This window comes from Atractosteus spatula, chromosome 13 (assembly GCF_055471065.1).
Source record: "Atractosteus spatula isolate fAtrSpa1 chromosome 13, fAtrSpa1.hap1, whole genome shotgun sequence".
Lineage (NCBI taxonomy): Eukaryota > Metazoa > Chordata > Actinopteri > Semionotiformes > Lepisosteidae > Atractosteus > Atractosteus spatula.
This window is the reverse complement of record NC_142718.1, coordinates 36,509,770-36,529,110: the sequence shown is the minus strand read 5'-3', so window position 1 is coordinate 36,529,110 and position 19,341 is coordinate 36,509,770. Positions and strand designations below refer to the sequence as shown.

Sequence of the window (19,341 nt, the reverse complement as noted above, 5' to 3'; positions counted from 1 at the left end):
CCCTCCCACGCACACCTCTCCTCTTCTCTGTGCTCATCAGCAGGAGTCCCCAGTCCCCAGGGACAAGACTCTGGGAGACGGGAGATTTAATAAGGTCACCCAACCCCCCAAAGTATAATGTGTGAAAACACAGGGCAAAGCAGTAAGGCCCAGGGAGAGCACGATAAAGCAAGAGAGAGGCATCTGTGGTACTGGTGTGGCCTGTGATGCTAACAATTCCATGCATTTGTGTAACACATCCCATCCCAAAAGACCCTCACACACAGGGGGAGACTCACCTCATCCCCACTGAAGTGCAGCTGCCAGAGGGCATCGGGCTCACCAGGTGACTCAGATGCAAGGCCAGGGTGCTCAAGCCCAGAGTGGACTCCAGCCCGGACCCCAGGGCTAACACCCCTAGTCCTACGAACAGGATCTTTAACGACCAAGTAATCAGGAGCTCCTACAACACAGCATCATCGGTACAGGGATATCCTGGTCCAGATGGAAGAGCACCACCTACTGGTCCCCCAACACCAGGCCTCCCTTCCTGATACTGACCAGTACTGTCCCAGGAGGGCTGAGTTAATAAGGGGCAGGCTGCTGGGCCTGTCAGCACATCCTGCCTCACTGCCTCACCGCCTTCCAGAGCCGCCGGCTCGGCATTTTATAGATGGATTTTATTTCCAGGGACTCAGGGGAGTCGGAAGAGTCCGAAAGGGGGAGGGGCAAGGGGGCCAAGTGAGAGAAAGCAACTGGCCACAAGACCCAGCTGACAGACTGAGCAGTCACGCCTGCACACGCCATCAGCGGGTCCTGCAGGCCACGCCCGCGCGGTGGAGAGAGATAGGACAGCAAGCGGGGAGGCTGGTGGAGCAGAGCACTGTAATTAAATAATTACAATGCGCGGCTTCAAAAAAGAACCACCGTCCTATTAAAAAAGTAATAAGCCATGAAAGTAATTCACACGGCCGGCGTACCGTGATAGAAACTTGAACTGGCAACTTCAAAAAACCACCTCACAATCAAAAACATTTCCCGAGTATCGCGAAGGGTAACTCATCCTGGCGCAGGCCTGATTTAGCATGCCTCTCCAGCCTCCCTGACTGCTCCGCACAGCTACTGAGCCACTTTAATCTTCCTTCAGCTCCGAAGATGAAAAGATTCTCTCGTTACATCCCCTGCAGCCAGCAGGGCTGGAATCAGAAGAGAGGCCAGGTGGGTCTGATCTGCCCCCCCCCCCAGCAGGGGGAGAGGGGTGCACTCACAGCACTGCGGCCTGCAGGGGCGCCAGCGGGACACGGCGAGAGAGAAGGGGGAGAGAAAACAAAGTGAGAGGGTGAGAGGGTGAAGGAGGAGAGGAGAGAGGAGTGAGAGGAGAGAGAGGAGGGAGAGGAGGGAGAGGGTGAAGGAGGAGAGGAGAGAGGAGTGAGTGGAGAGAGAGGATAGAGGGGGTGAAGAAGGAGAGGACAGAGGAGAAAGGAAAGAGGAGAAAGAGGAGAGAGAGGGCGAAAGAAGACAGGGGAGAGAGGAGAGGGTGAAGGAGGAGAGGAGGGAGAGGAGGGAGAGGGTGAAGGAGGAGAGGAGAGAGGAGTGAGTGGAGAGAGAGGATAGAGGGGGTGAAGAAGGAGAGGACAGAGGAGAAAGGAAAGAGGAGTAAGAGGAGAGAGAGGGTGAAAGAAGACAGGAGAGAGAGGAGAGGGTGAAGGAGGAGAGGAGGGAGAGGAGGGAGAGGGTGAAGGAGGAGAGGAGAGTGAAAGGGGGAGAAGGAGGAGAATTTGAGAGGAGAATGAAAGAGGGTGGAAGAGGGGAGGGGGAAGAGGAGAGAGAGACAACCAGCTACACAGACCTCGGACTGACAACAGCTCATCTGGGAGTTTCAACCTAGCAGTGAAGGCACTGAAGGAGAAGGCACGCAGGGCTTTCTCCGTCATTAGAAGGAGGCTCTGCAACATCAACCCCCCTGTGAAAACTGGCTGCGAATATTTGAAAGTGTAATCCAGCTCATTGCCCTACAGGACAGTGAAGTGTGGGCTCCCCTCGCAGACCAGGACTACACTCAATGGGACAAACACCCCATAGAAACTGCACACTGAATCCTGTAAAAAACATCCTCCATGTGCAGAGAAAAACTCCTACCAACACGTACAGGGCTGAATTAGGCCAATACCCATTACTTATCAACACACAGAATACAGCAATCAGAAATCGGTTACACCTCAGAAACAGTGGCCAGAATTTGTACCACAAAAGGCCCTGCTGAGCCAAGAGCTGAGCCCAGAAAAGAGCCCCCTCAGCCAGCCTCAGGACAGCACAGCTACAACAACATGAATCAAAACCAACCAAATCACAGCACAAACCAAACAACGCTACCTCACCCACCGGGACACACACACAAACACAACACAAACTCCAGAACTACACAACCCTAAACAGACAGTACACACTAGCTGAATATCTGACCAGGGTAAGAAACAGCAAGGAGAAACAGACCCTGACAAAGTACAGGCTCAGTGACCACAATCTGGCCGTAGAAGATGGACACAGGCAGACCTGGCTGCCCAGAGAGAACAGGCTGTGCTCCCACTGCCAGCGGGGAGAAATAGAGACAGAGGTGCAGTTTCTGCTGCACTGTGACAGATATTCTGGGACCAGACAAACATTTTTTCCCAAAATAACACACCTAATCCCAGAATTCCTGCCAGAAACCTGCCAGAATCAGAACAGCTTGCAATTCCACTGGGAGAGGGAGGAGGGAGCTCAGCTGAACTGGCCGCCCAGTATATGATCTCCTGTCACAGCCTGAGGAACAGTGAGCCTGTCTCCCAGTAATGTTCTGTGTGTTGTATATTGTGTTAAATGTCCTATGATGTGTTCGTATTATAAATGTTTGTAGGTGTTGTATTGATTGTATATGCGTTGGCAGCACTGTTACTGGTCATGCCAATAAAGCTGTCTGAATGTGAATTTGGATGCCGTGCCCTCAGACTCACACGCATGGCCTCAGTAGCGAAAGGCTGTTATTAAGGTGAGTGAATGCCTAATGTACCTTCGCCGAGCTGAGAGGCGCAGATCGCTCTGCAGCTCTGCCCGCGCGCGGCTGGATTAAACACAGCTCAACTGCTTCCTCGGACAGCCAGCACAGACCACACATCACCGCGCTCCCCCGCCTGGCAGGATGACATGGCCCAGAATACTCCCGATGGGGCTTTCCAAGCACACTCCATTAAAGTTTACAGCTCTTTTGTTCAATGATTCATTTGTTAAATTGCCCGAACTACCACTGGTACATTTCCCTGAAACATGCAGGAAAACAGCTGTGGAAAAATACAGGATCACGAGAAAGACCGCGACAAGGGAAGGTTATTCGCTCTTTCTTGCTCATCTGGTTACAAAAGTCGCCTGAGCGTACAAGATTCTCATCCAGACGTTTCCGAGCCGATACCACAAAGCTGTGCTTGTTTACGACACCCACAACTCTCTGTGTAAAGAAGGTATTCCTAGTCTCTCCTGACCAGAAGCTCCAGTGAGAGCAGGCCAAATCCTCCTCTGTGCTGCAAACGCGTACCTTGTAACTCCAATCCCTTCCTGTACCCCAACACTGACCCTAAGTCCCTAAGGAGGACAGTCTTGGGTTTGTGAGCACAGACAGGTCAGTTAAAGCGCATGATAATCCAAGGGAGAGGGGTGGTCAGATTTGGTGCATTCTTGTGAAAGAGATCAATGGACACTTGTGCCAAAGCAGAGCTGCACAACTCCAGTCCTCAAGGGCTGTAAAAGGTTTGTGGCATTCTTTCCACCTGGGCCCCTTAATTGCTTAATTGAGCTCCTTAATTGTTTAATTGGACACGCTGGAGCCTTTCCTTGTTCTTGAGAAGCGGGAGATTTAAGGAGAGTAAGGCCGAAATACGGGTTGATACGGTACCTTCCCTGGAAACCAGGGAAGGAGTTCGCCCGGAGGTCTAACGTTCCCGACTCCTCCGGGCTCCCCAGCACAGCGTGGTACAACTCCTTCTTTCCCACGGGAGAATGTGGCATCCGTAGGGCGTGGGATCTCCAGGCTGCCCGCACGCCCTGTCTCCTGTACCCTGTCTGTACCCCAACACTGACCCTAACTCCCTAAAGAGGACAGTCTTGGGTTTGTTCCGGGGAGCACAGACAGGTCAGTTAAAGCGCATGATAACAGTTTCAGCACACAGGACAAAACACCGAAAAACCCCAAAACCCAACGGTCTGGGTCTCTCAGATCCATGTCAGGCTCAGGACTGACTTGAGAACCTGGAGCACTTGAAAAGTAATCCTCTCTCCCATTCTCTTCGCATCCAACACCGCCCTGCCCGCGCTCGAACCAGCGTGCTCGAGGAGAGAGGGAGAGAGAGAGAGATAGACCGCGGGCTGCTCCCTGCGCAGCTCAGACACGGCTCGCCTCTCGTTAGAGAAATTAACGAGCTTGTCTCTCACCTTGTCCTCGAGCCTGTGATGCAATGAGGCTAATGAACTCAGGCTGGCTGGAGTGGTGCTGATGGGACGGGGGGGGGCAGAGCACGGGACAGAAGATGCCCTACATGACCAGAAGCCAGCAGCGCGGCTGCAGGTGCGAGGGAGAGTGGCCTCGGAGCCTGGAGCGGCTCTGCTGTGAGCGGGCGGGGGGAGAGAGGGGAGGTAGTGTGCTGAGGGCCGGTCGGTCAGGATGCCTTGACAGTGGTTCTCGGTGGTCAGAAAGGTCCGGTGAGCACACAGGCCGGGCGCCCTCACAGACGTACTCTCGGTGAGCAGGTGCTTCTGCGTGGTGTGCTGATGGACACCGCCCCGGGACCAGCCAGCTCTCAGCCCTTGCTGTCTGGTCCCGGCGGCTCTGCTGCAGCTACCCCCCTCCCTCTGAAGGGCCGCTGGCCACCACGGAGTGTTCTCCGGATCCCGGCAGGGCCCACGCCTGGTGCACGCAGACTCTGAATCCAGCACACATCCCCCCCCCAGACAAGCTGTACCTGCCTGGGCGCTTCCCTCCAGCCCGCAGGGAAGACAAGCCAGCCACCTGAAGCACGTCCACCTGGGGCCCCAGCGCGGCTGTGGGGCCGACAAGCAAGTATCCCACCGGGACAGGTGTCCGTCCCCTCTGACGCTCGTCCCGAGAGACTGGGGGCCGAAACCCCCCAGTGGCCGCGTGAGCAGAATGCAGAGTGGGCACCCGTGCTCTGCTGCACACCTCGGTCTCACACTGTACGCCAGCCTGTTACAGACACTGCTAAAATCTGCAATACTGGTTCGTTTTCTAGCGATGCCGGTGTACCACGCCATAGCTACTGTATGAAGCCTGCTTGTGCTGTATTGTCACTGGGGAACAGCATGGGCTTAGCTAAGGCAAGTGTAACGGATGTCACCTGATTAAAAAGAGCCCTCTCGGACACTGATGCTCAGGCCTGATCTTCAGTCAACCACAGGCCCCTGCAGGTCTTCGCTCTTAATGACCTGTGTGAAGTCCTTACTGCCCCATCTGGCCTACACCCGCGCTATAAGTGCACAGCTGTCCTGGGGCGGGTGCGAGTGCCACTCTGCTAGTTATCCTCCCAGACGGAGGAGAAGAAGAAGAAGGTCTTCTTGACACACAGAGCAGCGGGCCTTCGGGGGAAAGAAATGATTTACAGCAACCCAGGTGCTACTTCTCCGGAAATATCCCACGTACTGTACCACGTCAGGGCTCAGGCCCTGCAGCACGCAGCCGGTAAAGAGGATGGGCTCGTTTCTGCAGAGAAAGGGGTCCGCGTATCCTTGCCAGCGGGTTTCAGGGGAGCTTTTGTTTTGATTTTCATTTCTATCCAACAACAGAGGAAACCGTGAAGCTGCGGGCCTCTGCACAGTAAGTGCTCAGGGGCCGGGGAGTGTGTTTATTTCGGAGGGGAGGGGGGTGTGGAGCAGGAGACCAGGCAGGGAAGGTGAGAAACGTGCACACGCTGAGCCGCGAGAAGGTCCCTCCGCTGCGCCCCGAGCCGAAAGAGGAGGAGCGGACTTCACCGGGAGCTCGGGACAAGGGAGACAGGGACCCTTCAGCAGGAGACGAAAAACATTCCCGTATTCCGACAGACATCTGGGCAGCGGGACAGAGGGCGCGAGAGTTCGAGGAAGATATCTGGGGGTGGGACCGTCCAGAGCCCCCGTCTCACTGAAATAATCAGACCCGGTGCGCTAAATAATAATAATAATAATAATATATTTATATAATAATAATAATCACAGAGGCTCCACACCGCTGGTTACAAGACCAGCTGCCTTGGCGTCTCTGGATTTCTGTCATGTCCCTCGCTCTTTCAATGCCTTCTGAGCAACTAGTGAGAAAATCAAGCTATTTCAATGGCCCCGAGTCTTACCGACTGTAAGACGCCCTTAAGACCTGCTCGGCTGGCTGCCTGGTGCCCGGGGAGCAGGGCTCAGGACCCGCACACCTGCAGGACATGCCGTCACACAGCTGGGCACCCGGGGACACACTGGGGCTCGCCCTCGCCCTCAGCTGGGGCGGTCCACAAACCACATCAGATCCGACTCACGGTTACACAGCGCAGAGAGCACGGGCGAGAGAGACAGAGGCAGAAACATGGCTGTCTCACCCGCATCTGCGCAAGAGGGCGTGCTCTTCGCTCATCTGTCCCTCCCCCCACACACACACTCCCCGGCCCCCCGGTTTTTACACGTCCCCCCTTGTTGAGCCTCTCCACCACTGCCCCGTCCTGCTCATCTGTCTTGAGCCTCTTCTCTCCCAGTTCTCTCTGTCTTTGTCTTTTCAGTCCCCGTTAAACCCCTCTGGTACTGGGAACACAGCCCCGCGGTGTGGGATGTCATTCTTCAAGAAAGGAAACGGAGAACTGGGAATCTGTGGTTTCACAAACTCATCTGCAATTTGCTCTGGAAGGATGTAACGGAGAATTTGTGTCTATGTTTGTCCCTGCCATAAACTGTATCTCAAACAATCTATAATAATAATAATAAAAAACTTTATTTTATATAGCGCCTTTAAAGGTGGCTTCTCAAAGCGCTTTACAGGATGACAACGACAATAAATAAGAAGGATACACAAGATACAACACAATTACAATATACAGAGGAGACCGTGGATGGTGGTACTAAGAAAAGCAGAGGGGTGAAGAATGGAGCCAGTTCAGTAAAGGTTTTTTACTTTAAGAGGAGGGTTTTGAGTCTGGATTTGAAGGAGTTTAGAGAAGGTGACTCTCTGATATCCTTGGGGAGAGAGAGTTCCAGAGCTTGGGGGCATAACAGGAGAAGGGCCTGTCACCCATACAATGTAGACGGGCTTGGAGGACAGTAAGGAGGGCAGAATTAGAAGAGCAAGAATCTCCTTGTCTTTCCTTAGCAAGAGACCATCATACAGTTTCTGAACTGTGACTAGGCCAATGGGAATATCTTTTTCCTTCTGGCTGGTTTAGGGACTTGAATCCCTGGTGCTCTGGTGGGAAGCAGAAGGGAGGGGCAGAACCGGGCTGGTTTCTCCCTTCCCTCCTCAGGAGATTCGACATCGCTGTCGCAACTGGCTTTAGCTGCAGCCTGTGGGGAACTCCGGGCCCTTTCCATAGCGGGATTCTCAGTGATCATGAACACATGACACGTGACATGACACATGACAAGCAAGACGAGGCTTTTCAGCCAATCTAGCCTTGCTTGGTAGCGAGTAACTCATCAACCTGAGAATCTCATCCAGCTGTTTCTTGAAGGAAGCCAGGGAATTGGCTCCAGTAGCATGGATGGGCAGTCTGTTCCACGCTCCCACCACCCTTTGTGTAAAGAAGGGACCTCACAGACTGTTAGGGTGTCGGTCATTCCCAGGACTTCCAACGGCAGAGAAGCTGGCTTATTTACAGTTGAGGTGTGCTGTGAGGCTCAGGGTGTAGGACAATACTTGAAAATGTAAACGTGCGACATTATGCCAGTATGGGTCTGATAAGTGCCAGCGAAGAAGACTTCTGCTCAATATACATTGAATTAGACACTCTGGCCTATGGATGAACCAGTGGAAAAGATGGAAAAACAGCGAACTGCACGGAAGTAAGGATACTTCAATGTCTTTTTTTTTTCGGGGGGGATCGATTGAAGGGTGGAATAGCGACAGGACCTTCAGCAGCAGCGTGTCCGTACTTTGTCAAGCAGATCAAGCGCTCCTGTCCCCCAGAACAGCACTGGAGTTTCCCTCTGTAGGCGAGTCCTTTTTTACTGCGAACAGCCCCAGAGCTGGCCGGTCACTCCCTCACCCCCTCCATCCTGAAAGGCAGCCCAGGGAGGACGAGTCCACATTGTGATTCATGAATGCAAATAGAAGCGGCCGGGACGCGGGCTTGTTAAGGACGCTACAGCCTCTGAAAGCCTCCCCTTGATTTACTGCCATAAATATTTAATGTTGGGTTTGAATTGTTTCCCAACAGCCTGTCTGCCTCCGGCAAAAAGAGCTCGACTTTCTCCAGCTTACTCCCGACTGTGGCATGCACGTAGACACACTCTCGCCTTCACCCAGCGGGACAGGCATCAGGGCTCTCCCAGGCTCCTCTTCCATCTCTGTCCTCTCCGGGAGGCAGGCGAGGCTCCCCGAGGCTGCGAATTCCGAAAGCCGAAGATGACGGAAAAGGCCGCAGCCGGCGCTGTATCCGAGAGTACCCTCCGGCGCCGGCACAGGGGGAGTCCGGCTCTCCGAGACCAGGCCGGGCTCGGACACAATGTTCCCTGACGCGACCCAGGGAAAACCGGGAGTCCCGGGAGCACAGGAGACGCCCGGGACGATTCACTGCTCCTGTTCGGAAGAGGGACAGCGAGGGCAGAATCCTGTCAGGGCAGGGCCGGTCCGGAGCCACTGCTTCTCCCCAGTAATCCAGTCCTTTCAGGGGGCGCCGGGGGGCTCCTGAGACACTGGCGTGGACGTGCAGCCCAGGGGCTCAGGGTCTCCTGTTCTCTCTCTCCATCGCGCCCTCTCCGGCAATACTGCACTGCCCACTCAGCCCACAGCAGCGCAGAGTGGCCTCAGAAAGGGCCGAGCCTCGCGCCCGTCCGCAGGGATCCGGTAGATTCAGATCCCCCCCCTGCCCACCCTGGCAGGAAAGGGATCCTCAGATCCTCAGATCTCTGGGCCCCGAGCCGCGTCGCGGGCAAGATGGGCCCCATGCCCTCCTCCTGTTGGTCAGCTCCCGTCTGCTCCTGTGAGAAGCGCCGTTACCAGCTCACAGCCTGAGTGCCAGGGACGGGACTGGGACGAGAGACCCCCGGGGAGGGCCAGGTCCCTGCAAACCAGCGGTACCGGTGTTCCAGCAGGTGGCGCTCTGTCACACCACTGCCCCTCCGAGGTGACCAGGGGCACGACGAGGCGCCGCGAGAGGCGCTTGCCGAGGTCCCGACTGCCTGGTCGCTTACGGTCCCAAACAAGAGGGGTGTGACCTCCCCACTCCGGCCCCTTGCAGCCCGTTGTTCCTAGAGTCCCCCGTTTCCCCTGCTGGGGCAGCAGTTTCTCTCTCCTCCCGCTGCTGGGCTGTGCAGTGGGGCCGCTGGGAGACTGAATGAGCCCCCTCCTGTACGTGAGGTATACTCAGTGACCTGTAACGATTTTTTATTGCCTCATTTCTGGAGTACGAGGCCAGCGCGCAGGTAGGATTGCTGCAGTACTTAAACTTACCATTAATCCTGAATAACTAAGCTTGGGAGCCCAGAAGGTTTATTGCGAACCGCGTGTGGCGACCCAACACATTTCACACAGAGTGCGCGACCCGGGGGAGAAAAGCCGTTCTTGACGACGGAAGCGAACTCTTTTCCGGGGGGATTTCAGCAGCTTTTGTCACGCGTGACTCCGCTCAGCTTGGCGAGGCACGCAAAGGTTAAAGCGGAGGTCCATCCGGAGTCGTCCTGCGGGGGCAAGGCGCGAGGAACCCTGGCTCCGGCTCGGTTCTGCCCCGCAGGCCTGGGCCCAGTGGGCTGGACCCGCCTGACCTTTAACGGCTGCCCGGGACGCGACGCGACGGAGAGACGCGGCCGATGACTCTCCCACCGCCCCGCGCCACTAAACCAGGGCGAGACATTTACAAGCGGGCGGATCCGATCCCTGTCAGGTCGCTCATCCGAGAGAGGGCTACAGGCGGCCGACGAAGCAGCTGTCGTGTACGAGGTGCAGATATGACACCGCAGCTCAGCACTAACCCTTCCTGCAGAGTCTGTGCGGATCCTCTGGGGCTGAGCAGAAACGCTCAACGAGAAGAGCAAGTGAAGTACGGGCAAATACCACCCCCCAGCGCGCCTAGCAGTGTGAGCCCCGTTTCACGTTTCAAATGCTGCAAGAATTGATACAAATTGAGAAGAAGCGCACAAGTAAATGTTTCCCGGCGCGACCCGATGTCCGCCTGTGCAAATGGACTCCAGGCGAGGCGCCGGGCCAGAGCACCTGCCGTCGCCTTACAGAAGGCCGCCGAGGCCCCGCCTGCCGTGTAGCGGGGCTCCCACGCCCAGCGGAGTCAGGTGCACAGTGTTACAGAGCGGCTCCTGCTGCCTCTTCGTGGGCTCTCGGGCCAGCCCGCCGGTTTCCGGAGGGCGCCGTGTTATCGCTACTCTGACTGAGCGCCACGAGCTGCGGGTTGACCTGACGGCGGAGGCGTGTCTCCCACGGGCAGGTCGTCCGAGCCTGGTTTTCCTGCCGTTTCACAAACACGCGCCCGCGCCTGGTCTCCCGGGGGGAGCCGTCCCGCTCAAAGACCTGAGAGACGGAGGAATTCTCCGTATTCCGGTACGTGATCTGCAGGCACATGTACGAAGGTTTTTTTTTTTGCGCGGCTCAGCTGTATTTGGTCTGAGTGTTAGGAGCGCGCAGGTGCGCCTTTAAATTGTATGAGCTCGACAAACCAAATGCCGGGCAACTAGCTGTTATGGCAGTAAAGTATTGAACCTGTGTATTACCGTTTACTGTAGGTCTGCTTCGGTGTTACTGAGCGCTGCATCCGTTCAACGGCCTTGGCAGTGCCTGGGGGCAGGACCGATCAGGAACAGCAAATGAATACAGGAGATCAATGAAGTATTCATGAACTAGCGGACTTGGGGAGCTGGGTACACTGGGCGTGAAAGGGGGCCTGCGCTCTGGGCGAGAAGCGTTGTACCGGGCTTCCATAACCGAATCGATTCCGTTCACCTCTGACTGCTGCTCGTCATCCTTACAACAGCTGCGCGTGCAGGTGTGAGCCATCCAAGAATCCATCCCTCCTTCCCGTCAGCCCATCCATCTGCTTGGCACGAGTATTGACATGGCCCTGGTGTCGAACAGGCCTCCTGGTGCTGGAGTGACCCGCCTGACAAGGCCGCTGTTGTAGAGAGCAACCATACACACACACACACACATGGGGTCAAGTCTCCTCACGGGTGCGACGGCTCCAGAGCCGAAACGTTGAGTCTCCTTTCAGCGCGGAATAAACCTGTACCTGATCCCTACCCACTGAGAGAAAACCGAGGGACGGATTGTCCAGCAGAACACAAAGCTCCAGAGGTCCAGAATGGGGGATCTGGCACGAGGGGAAGGGGATTATGGGACAGTCGGCGCTTTGCTGTGATCCAGGCCCTGGCGCCGAGGCTGCTGGGAAGGCGCAGGAGGAAACAGGAAGTCCAGTGCTTAAGGCCTGGGCCCGCATCCGCCCTGGAGCCCAAGCAGCACAGACGAAAATGTTATAGACATGTGTGGAAAAGTGCTGGTGTGCCTCCAAGAATTGACCAATTTATTAAAGTTGTTCTCAGATTCTTTAAAAATATCTAGCTTATTATCTGATGTGACCCCCCCCCCCAACGTAATCTTCATGTTCTTTGGCCGATTTGTTGTTCAGCTTTGCTCATTTAATGTCTCTGTATAGTCACGGGGAGACCCGTGCTTGTTCAATTTTCTTTTCTGTGTATTAAAATTTCAATTAAAAAGACCGCTCCTCCGCGTCTGAATCTCGTGTTTCCGTGATGGTTAAGGAGTCGCGGAGCTGCCACTCAAACGACTGTCCCCAGTCAAGAAGCCGATGGCACCTTTGTCGCTATCCTTACCAGAGGCATTCTATTTAATCGTCCAGAAAAAAAAAGGGTTTAGAAGGTTTCTTTTCGCATTGAAAACAGAGTACGGTCAATCCGCAGGGGGGTGAAAAGTTTCGAGACACCGATTTTCTAAAAAAAAAACAGAACACTTTTTAAGATGAGAGCTGCCGTGACGTTGACCGGTCTCCATTGACTTCACCGGCGCCCGCGCTCGCCGGAGCGTCAGCGTCAGCGCGTCAGCGACCCTTCAAACCGCTTTCAGGGAAACGCTGCAGGCACGCCGGTTTCTCCTCGGCCTCCCGTGCTCGAAATGTTTAATTCTCTTCCCCACCGCTGCTCATACTTCACAGCTTGACGTTTCCGCGACAGCGACCGAGGCTGTGGCGCTCACATCGCTCGGTCTCCGTCAGCTGTCCCTCTGCTGTCCGCCTCAGACCGATCGGGCCGTCCAGGCGTGAGGTCAAGTCTGTCCCTCGGGTACGTGGCCGCAGAAAGACCCTTCGGCTCTTTCAAAATACTGAAAACACAGCCTTGCTTAGTTAGTCCCTTTTACAGTGTATCCAGGAAGCACCTGCTGTTCCGGCAACTTTCCACGCCGGGTCGAGGAATACAGTCGCGGTTCTGGAGCACGGGGTGAGGTGGTGGAAAAATCAATACAGATCAATAGCACTTTTCAAAAGGGTGACACTCCGTAGCACGTCTCGAGGGGGGCTGCACTCTCGGCGTTTAGCATCGCAGGTTATAAATCAGGCGCGGAATAAAAGCCACACACCTCAGGTACTACAAGGACGTTGCAGTCTCACAATTGCGTTTCTAACAGTGAGCCATTAATATTCTGTGTCTGATGTCTGGTAAAGCGTTGCTAGTGAACCCCATAGACACGTCGTGCAGCTCCTAATCACGCTGTTACATGGATGACAGTTGCCTGTCCTGGCCAAGTAGGAAACCCTCAGGTGTCCGCTACCGAAGACTGGGAGTCCACCCAGCGGCGTCCTGCACGCTCGCCGGTGTTGAACGGCTCTGCGGCCCGCGCCCGGAGCGCGTGAGCGAGCCTCGCCCGGCCCCGGCCCCTCCGCGTGTCTCCGCTGTCGACCGGCGGTCCTGACGGCCAGTGCGGGCGGTGCCGTCACCCACAAGCCTGAGGCGGAGGGAAAGCGGACCTGTCCTGAGCGACAGCTTACGCCCGTGTAGACACCGCTCCAGCCTCCCGCCCTTTACCGGGAGTGCCGTGAAGCTTTCAAGGAGGTTAAATTGAACCCGGAGACGCCGTTGGCTGCGATCTCCCTTCCATTTCGTCTCTCTATTCATGCCGCGCACCCAAGTCGTGCCAAGAAAATCATCTCAGACCCCTCTCGCCCAGCGCATCATCTCCCCCATCTCCTCCCTTCTGGAAAACGCTCCAAATCCTTCCTCTCGAGGGCTGCCCGCGTCAGGCCCGGCTGCTTTCCCACGACGCTCAACTCCACTGTAGGATCATGCGGCCACACGGGAAGCTGTTTCCATATGAATGAGCGTTTGTCTTCTGTCCTGTTGAAGTGCGTTCGGTGTACGTCGTGTGTCTCATCCCCGTCCTTCGCTGTAAATCCCAAACCAGCAAATCCCACCAGCGGCTGTTGAGGATAACCTCTTCCGTTGCAGCGCGCGGTGGGGAAGCGGGGTCGCCCTGTCCTCAGACTCCACCTCTCCGGCCGCCAGGGGCCGTTCCGAGCTGACCCGTCTTCCCCCAGCCCCGCCGATGGACTCCGAGTCATTGACGTGTCGTGTCGCCTCTACTAACGCTCAGCTCCCGGGCCAACGATGAACAGGAGCGGGAACAGACACGTCCTGCGCAAACGCGTCTGGAGAGGCAGCGTGTCAGAAATAACGACGCGCAGCCTGCTCTGCTGGATGTGTGGGCTTAAAAGGAGTTCATTGATTTTACGTTGCGCGTCGTTGTTTTGTTCTGTTCCTCCCCACACACTTCTCTCGGCTTCAGGACATTCGGGGAGGGGGGAGAAATGGCTTTCGGGATATTTGCAGGGAAGGTGGGAGTTACTACTCGACACGCAGACAGGGCGAAAGGAACTCGAGCAGCCTTTGGAGACGAGATTAAATCCCACAGGGTTGGCTTCGCGGAGCTGCGGGAGTGTACCGTCCAGACCGTGGGGGAGAGGCGGAGAAGGCAGCCGCCCAGCACCAGAACCCGGAGCCGAGCCGGGTTCGAGCCCTTGTGTCATCAGCGGAGCAGGGGACCCGGTGGGATTTAAGACAGTGGGGGCCCGGCCCGTGAGTGGAACTTAGTGCCGGGTCGTGGCGCCGATGCTGAGCCACCGGAGAGAGGGGCGCGCCGGGTCCCGCAGCCCCTGTGACCTCTCCTGCGCTCTCGCGTCTTTATTCGGCGCAGGCGCGCCTGTCACGGGTGAAGCCGGCCGCCGCGCGCCTGTCACGGGTGTAGCCGCCCGTGTCGGGGAGCAGACGAGCAGCGAGGTACCGGCGTCGCTCTGACCTGGCGCTCAGTGACGCGGAGCCGGGCGCCAAGCAGCTGTCCGTGAAGGCACTGTGGGTCCCGGCCGTGTGGAGAACCCGTCCACATCTCGGGCCTGAGGACAGACAGCTCATCAGGAGTCGGGTGCCATCGTCTGGGAGGTCTGACACACTCTGAGCCCGAAAACACACGGGATTTACCTGCTAGTCCATCAAACAGTCACCACGGCAGCTCTCTCCCCAAGTCAAAACCACACAAGCGCAGACAAAGGCGTGCTAACTTCCGCCGTCCAGAACAGTGCTTCCAGAAAGAGAACCAAGCAAGTAAAGCTAGCTTTTATCTTTGTTTTCTCCGGTAAATAATCAATACCAACAACTCCGGGGACAGTGCTGGAAAATAGATTTTTATTTAACGATTATTTTATGCTTATTTTAGAAGCTGTCTCCTCCATTTCCAGTTTTTCTGAATACCTGGCGAAGCCGAGGCGCGCGGCTCGTGCCCTCGTGCCCCTAACTGACGCGCGAGGCCCTGCGGCCCCGCAGGTTCGGCGCTCGCGCTGCCCCCCCCCCCCCCCCCCCGGCCTGAGGAAAGGTTCTGCGAGTGCCGCGCGCTCTGACAGCCCGACAGGCCGAGAAGAATTTTAAAACATCCACGCGTGTTAATTATAAAGACTGCACTTAAATTGCCTCAGGCCTATAATTAAGTCAGCGTGCAATCCGAATTCTGGGATTCGTTAAGTGTGCTGTGAATGTTACAGATCGCCCGGAATGAATTTTAATATGACTAAAAATCAGTACGCGACTGAGGTGGTTGAGCCCACAGAATCTGAATTTTTTATTCGTATTATTTTTAGGCGGAACGGTGTGCCAAGACATCATGCGTCAGGCCTGTGGGCTGCGGGTAACAGAGATGGAGTGCAAGGCGACGAGCTCGTGCACACTTGTGCGGCCCCGTGCTCCTGGCAGAACAGGCTCGTGCAGGGATCGCAGCACCGCGAGCCGGTGCGGATGCCCGCGCGTGAAGACGGTGTGGACGGGCTCCACGTGACTCCCGACACCGTGATCCATCGTGTGATTCTGCCACCAGCCGTGCACCGCAGCAGTCGCGCGAGAAAGAATCCACTTGGCACGAAGCCTACGAGAAGCGGGACACGTCTCCCTCGCTCGTGGGCTGCCAGCTCGGCGAGACGACGGCCCATATCGCGACACAGCCGCCGAGCGAGACTGAGAACCATGTCGCGACACGACAGGTCCCCAGGAACTCCTGATCTCGAGCTCCTCGTTCACACTGCACGCCCGTGGCTTTGTTTCAGCGGTGAACAAGTGAAAGAATATTCTCCTTACACCCTTCTGTGTGTTCATAGAGCCGGGCCTACCGCACCACACCACAAGCCCACCGAAGCACAAGCCTTCTCAGAACCACAGAACCACAGACCCCGGGAGGTGAATCAGTAATGATCAGTGTACATGCGCTGCGGCCTACTGCAGTTGAACCTTCATTTTATGTGTCAATTCCTTCGTGAAGACAAAGTCTAGGGGCGCTTGTAAACATCTGAAGACGGAGCGAAACTACAACGGCCGTCTTCCTGTGTCGCAGGCGGCCCTGCGCCTCCCGGAATAAGCCCCCCCCCCCCCCCCGGCTGCGAGGCTCAGTGCCGTGTTACTGTGCGGGAGGGAGGACGCGCTACCCCCTCTGCCTGACCCGGGGGGGGGCTGACTCTCCGGAGCCGCTTCCAGAAACACACAACCCCGAACCCGAACCCTTTCCACCTCCCCCGCCGGCCGAAACGCACCAGCGACCGAGCTGGACTGCTGTTACCGCTCTTGGTCACCGCGTCGCACATGAAATGTGACTTCATGGTAAGCACAAATAAGTTGTCATCTTCTTCGCTTTTAGCGCCCAAAGCTCATGTGAGGTACCAAAGTACCCGTGCGCGTGCTAGCGATGCATTTTAGAGCCCAACTCCGGAATGAAAAAACGGCTTTATCCTGTCTGCAGGTCTGCCCCTCTCCGCCGTCGCTATGTGCTATCTGCTCTCCCGGGATATTTGCACCTTGTGGGAAGCATTCTCAACATTTGATAAGAAACGCGCATTCCGTGGATATTGCAGTCGTGCCAGCTTCTATGTCTGGTCCTGTATGTCCATCTGCTCATCTGCTCCTACTGTACTGAGTACCACGCTCCCCGGTCTCCTCTGTGTGTTGTAATTGTATGTTTGTCTTGTGTATTCTTTTTATTTATTGTTGTTGTCATCCTGTAAAGCGCTTTGAGAAGCCACCTTTAAAGGCGCTATAAAATAAGGTTCTTCTTCTTATTCTTCTTATTATTATTATAATCATTATCATTGTTGTCTTACTGCTCAGTCCAAAGCAGGCTCGCCGCCAGCGCCGAATTCCGAGGGTTCAGCTCGGATCTTTATCATTTATGTTCTCGGAATCTTGCTGTTAAATTCGTGACGTCGAACCTAGCCCCGAAAAGCGGGGTTTGCGCGAGTTTCTGGGTGATCCGTGAAATGTCCGTGCGGAAACTGCGTGGGAGTGCTTCTCAAAACCGAATACAGGAGGCCGAGGTCTGTACCCAAACAGTGGCGGGGGGATGGAACAAGCTACCCGGACACGTTATTGAAGCCGCCACGCTGACTAACTCCCCGGGAACGGCTGGATGAGATGATCAGATCAATTAACTACTAGCTACCGATCAGACTAGGCGGTTTGCAACTTCTCTGACGTGAGCTGGTCGCCATGGTTAAACGCACCTTGAGCAAGGAGACAGAATTGAACTTTTCTATAGGGAGGCGGTGCTGGCCCAGCAGCCTGCGGGCGCCGGCTCCAGTCACAAACACGGGGCAGCGCGATTCTCAGTCCGGGTCCGTTGTCAAGCCGGTCTCCGGGCTTCACCTGGCTCGGAATCTCCGCGCGACACTGCCGCAATCCGGATACAACACAATCAAGGGCTTTATCTCGTAGACGTTCGCCTGACTCGGAAACTGGTGTTCAGCAACATTCAGCTGAGACCTCCAGAGATACTACAGAGGGACCCCACGGCCAGATCCCCTCCCCCACACCCTACACCACAACGCGAGCGCATTAACCCCAGTCTGTGCTGCAGCGTCCCCCCCTGTCCCCCCCTGAAGACAACGCAGTCTTCACTGTTTTTAAGGGGCATGTGGCATTTCTGCTGACGCTCGGTGCTCGGTTTACATGTGCACTGAGGTCGTCTGCGGACACCTCCCTTGTTTTACGGCGAAGTGCATCTGTTTGATCGCTCCTTTTGTGTGTGTGTGTGTGCAGTTGCTGAAACGTCTGCGAGACGACGCTCCGTCATGCACGGGCGCTCCGAACACAGCCAGCTGGCGCGCGCCAGGAGCGGGGTCAGTCCCGCGTGACCGCGAGCGGGCCTATTGTTCTCCGTGTCACCCGCAGGCCAGCAGGGAATAAAGAAAAACACACACACACACACCTCCCCACGTCTTTACTCTTGTGCAACACCTCTCAATCAGCCGAGTCCCGCTCGAGAGCGCAGAGCCCCGGTTCATCACGTGTCACAACTCAGTCCTGCCCGGCCGCGGCAGAGCTCAGCCCGGATCAGTCCGGTCAGCCGAGGAAACCCAGCCTGCCGCTTATTCTGAAACACTTCTGTACAACAATACCCCATCTATAGCCGGCGTGCGTGTGTGTGTGTGTGTGGGAGGGGGGGGGGTTAGAGTCAAGCTTTAAAACGTGGTTATTTCTCACACACATCTACACAAAAATAGTACACAAAACAACTCGCGTTTGTGGATCGGGCTGCTCATTCCCCTGAGCTCCTCCTGTTGTGGTTTTACCTGTGCCCGGCGCGCAGTGAGGTACGGGAGCTGTCCAAACCCTGCAGCTGCTCCCGCCTGTCAGAAATTCACGACAGGACGACAGGCACCGGACTCCTCCTGCTGCACGGCGTGGAAGCGGCCCCGCCACAGCCCTGCGTGTTATTGCACTAACACACACACACACACACAGCGGGAAGCAGCTCGTGCGGTCTTTGCATTGTTACCGGGGAGAGACAGCAGAGCAAGGAGAGCGGCACAGGGGGGTGGGGTGGAAATGGGATGGGGGGGTAAAATAAATGCCCTGTGAAAGGGGTACTTACGAGTGCCATCAAAGCGCGTGGCAATCGTGTCCAAGAAGGTGTTCTGCGGGGCCAAGAGTCCCTTCATGACCGGCATCCTGGTCCGGGTGGACTGGGCTCTCCGGCCTCGCCGCCCCGGGGCACTGGACTCGGGCTCGGACCCGAAGCCGGGCAGGAAGCGGGATGTACCGGGCGCGCACCCCAGCCCCTGGAGGAGCGCGCCGATCCGAGACACGCGTTGCTCCACTTTCCGGGCCGGAGGGGGGACCGTATCCTTCAAGGGGAAACGGGCATGCCCGACCGGGACCCCGAACCGAGCCCCGGCTGCAGGCGGGGGCGGGCGGACGGACCGCCGGCCAGCCAGCCAGCCGGCCGAGTCAGCGAGAAGCGAAGTTGCTCGCAAGTTCGCCGGAGCCGGACCCGGGCACCGGCGGGGACAGACGCACGTGTGGCAGGTGCACCGCGGGTCACGGGCGCTGCCCAGGGTCGCGCGGCGGCTGCTGCGGTCTGAGCGGCTGCGCTGCTGCTCGGCGCGAGGCTGTGCGGTGCTCTCGCCTCGCGCTCTGCTCTCTCGGAGCTCCCCTCCTCTCGCCCCTCCCTCGCCGACTCGCTGCTCTTCCTCGGCGACTCGTGTTGCCTGGTTTCTCCGAGTTGCTACCTCCAGCAGATGTCGCGTCACGTGGTCTCTCGGGGGGCTTCGCTCGAGGGCGGATCCTCGGAGCGCGACCCCAGGTGCGGTCGCTCGCTCGCACAATCGCTCG

At 56.6% G+C, this 19,341-nt stretch overlaps 1 protein-coding gene across 1 annotated transcript in view; it reads right to left on the bottom strand.

The window, feature by feature from the left end:
• Positions 1-18,677, bottom strand: part of kcnh3 (potassium voltage-gated channel, subfamily H (eag-related), member 3) — a 69,288-nt gene extending 50,611 nt beyond the window's left edge. Inside the window, exon 1 of the mRNA XM_088930504.1 lies at positions 18,602-18,677. Within this exon, the coding sequence (XP_088786630.1) occupies positions 18,602-18,677 (76 nt within the window). The remainder of the gene's footprint in view (positions 1-18,601) is intronic.
• Between the last annotated feature and the right edge of the window lie 664 nt (positions 18,678-19,341).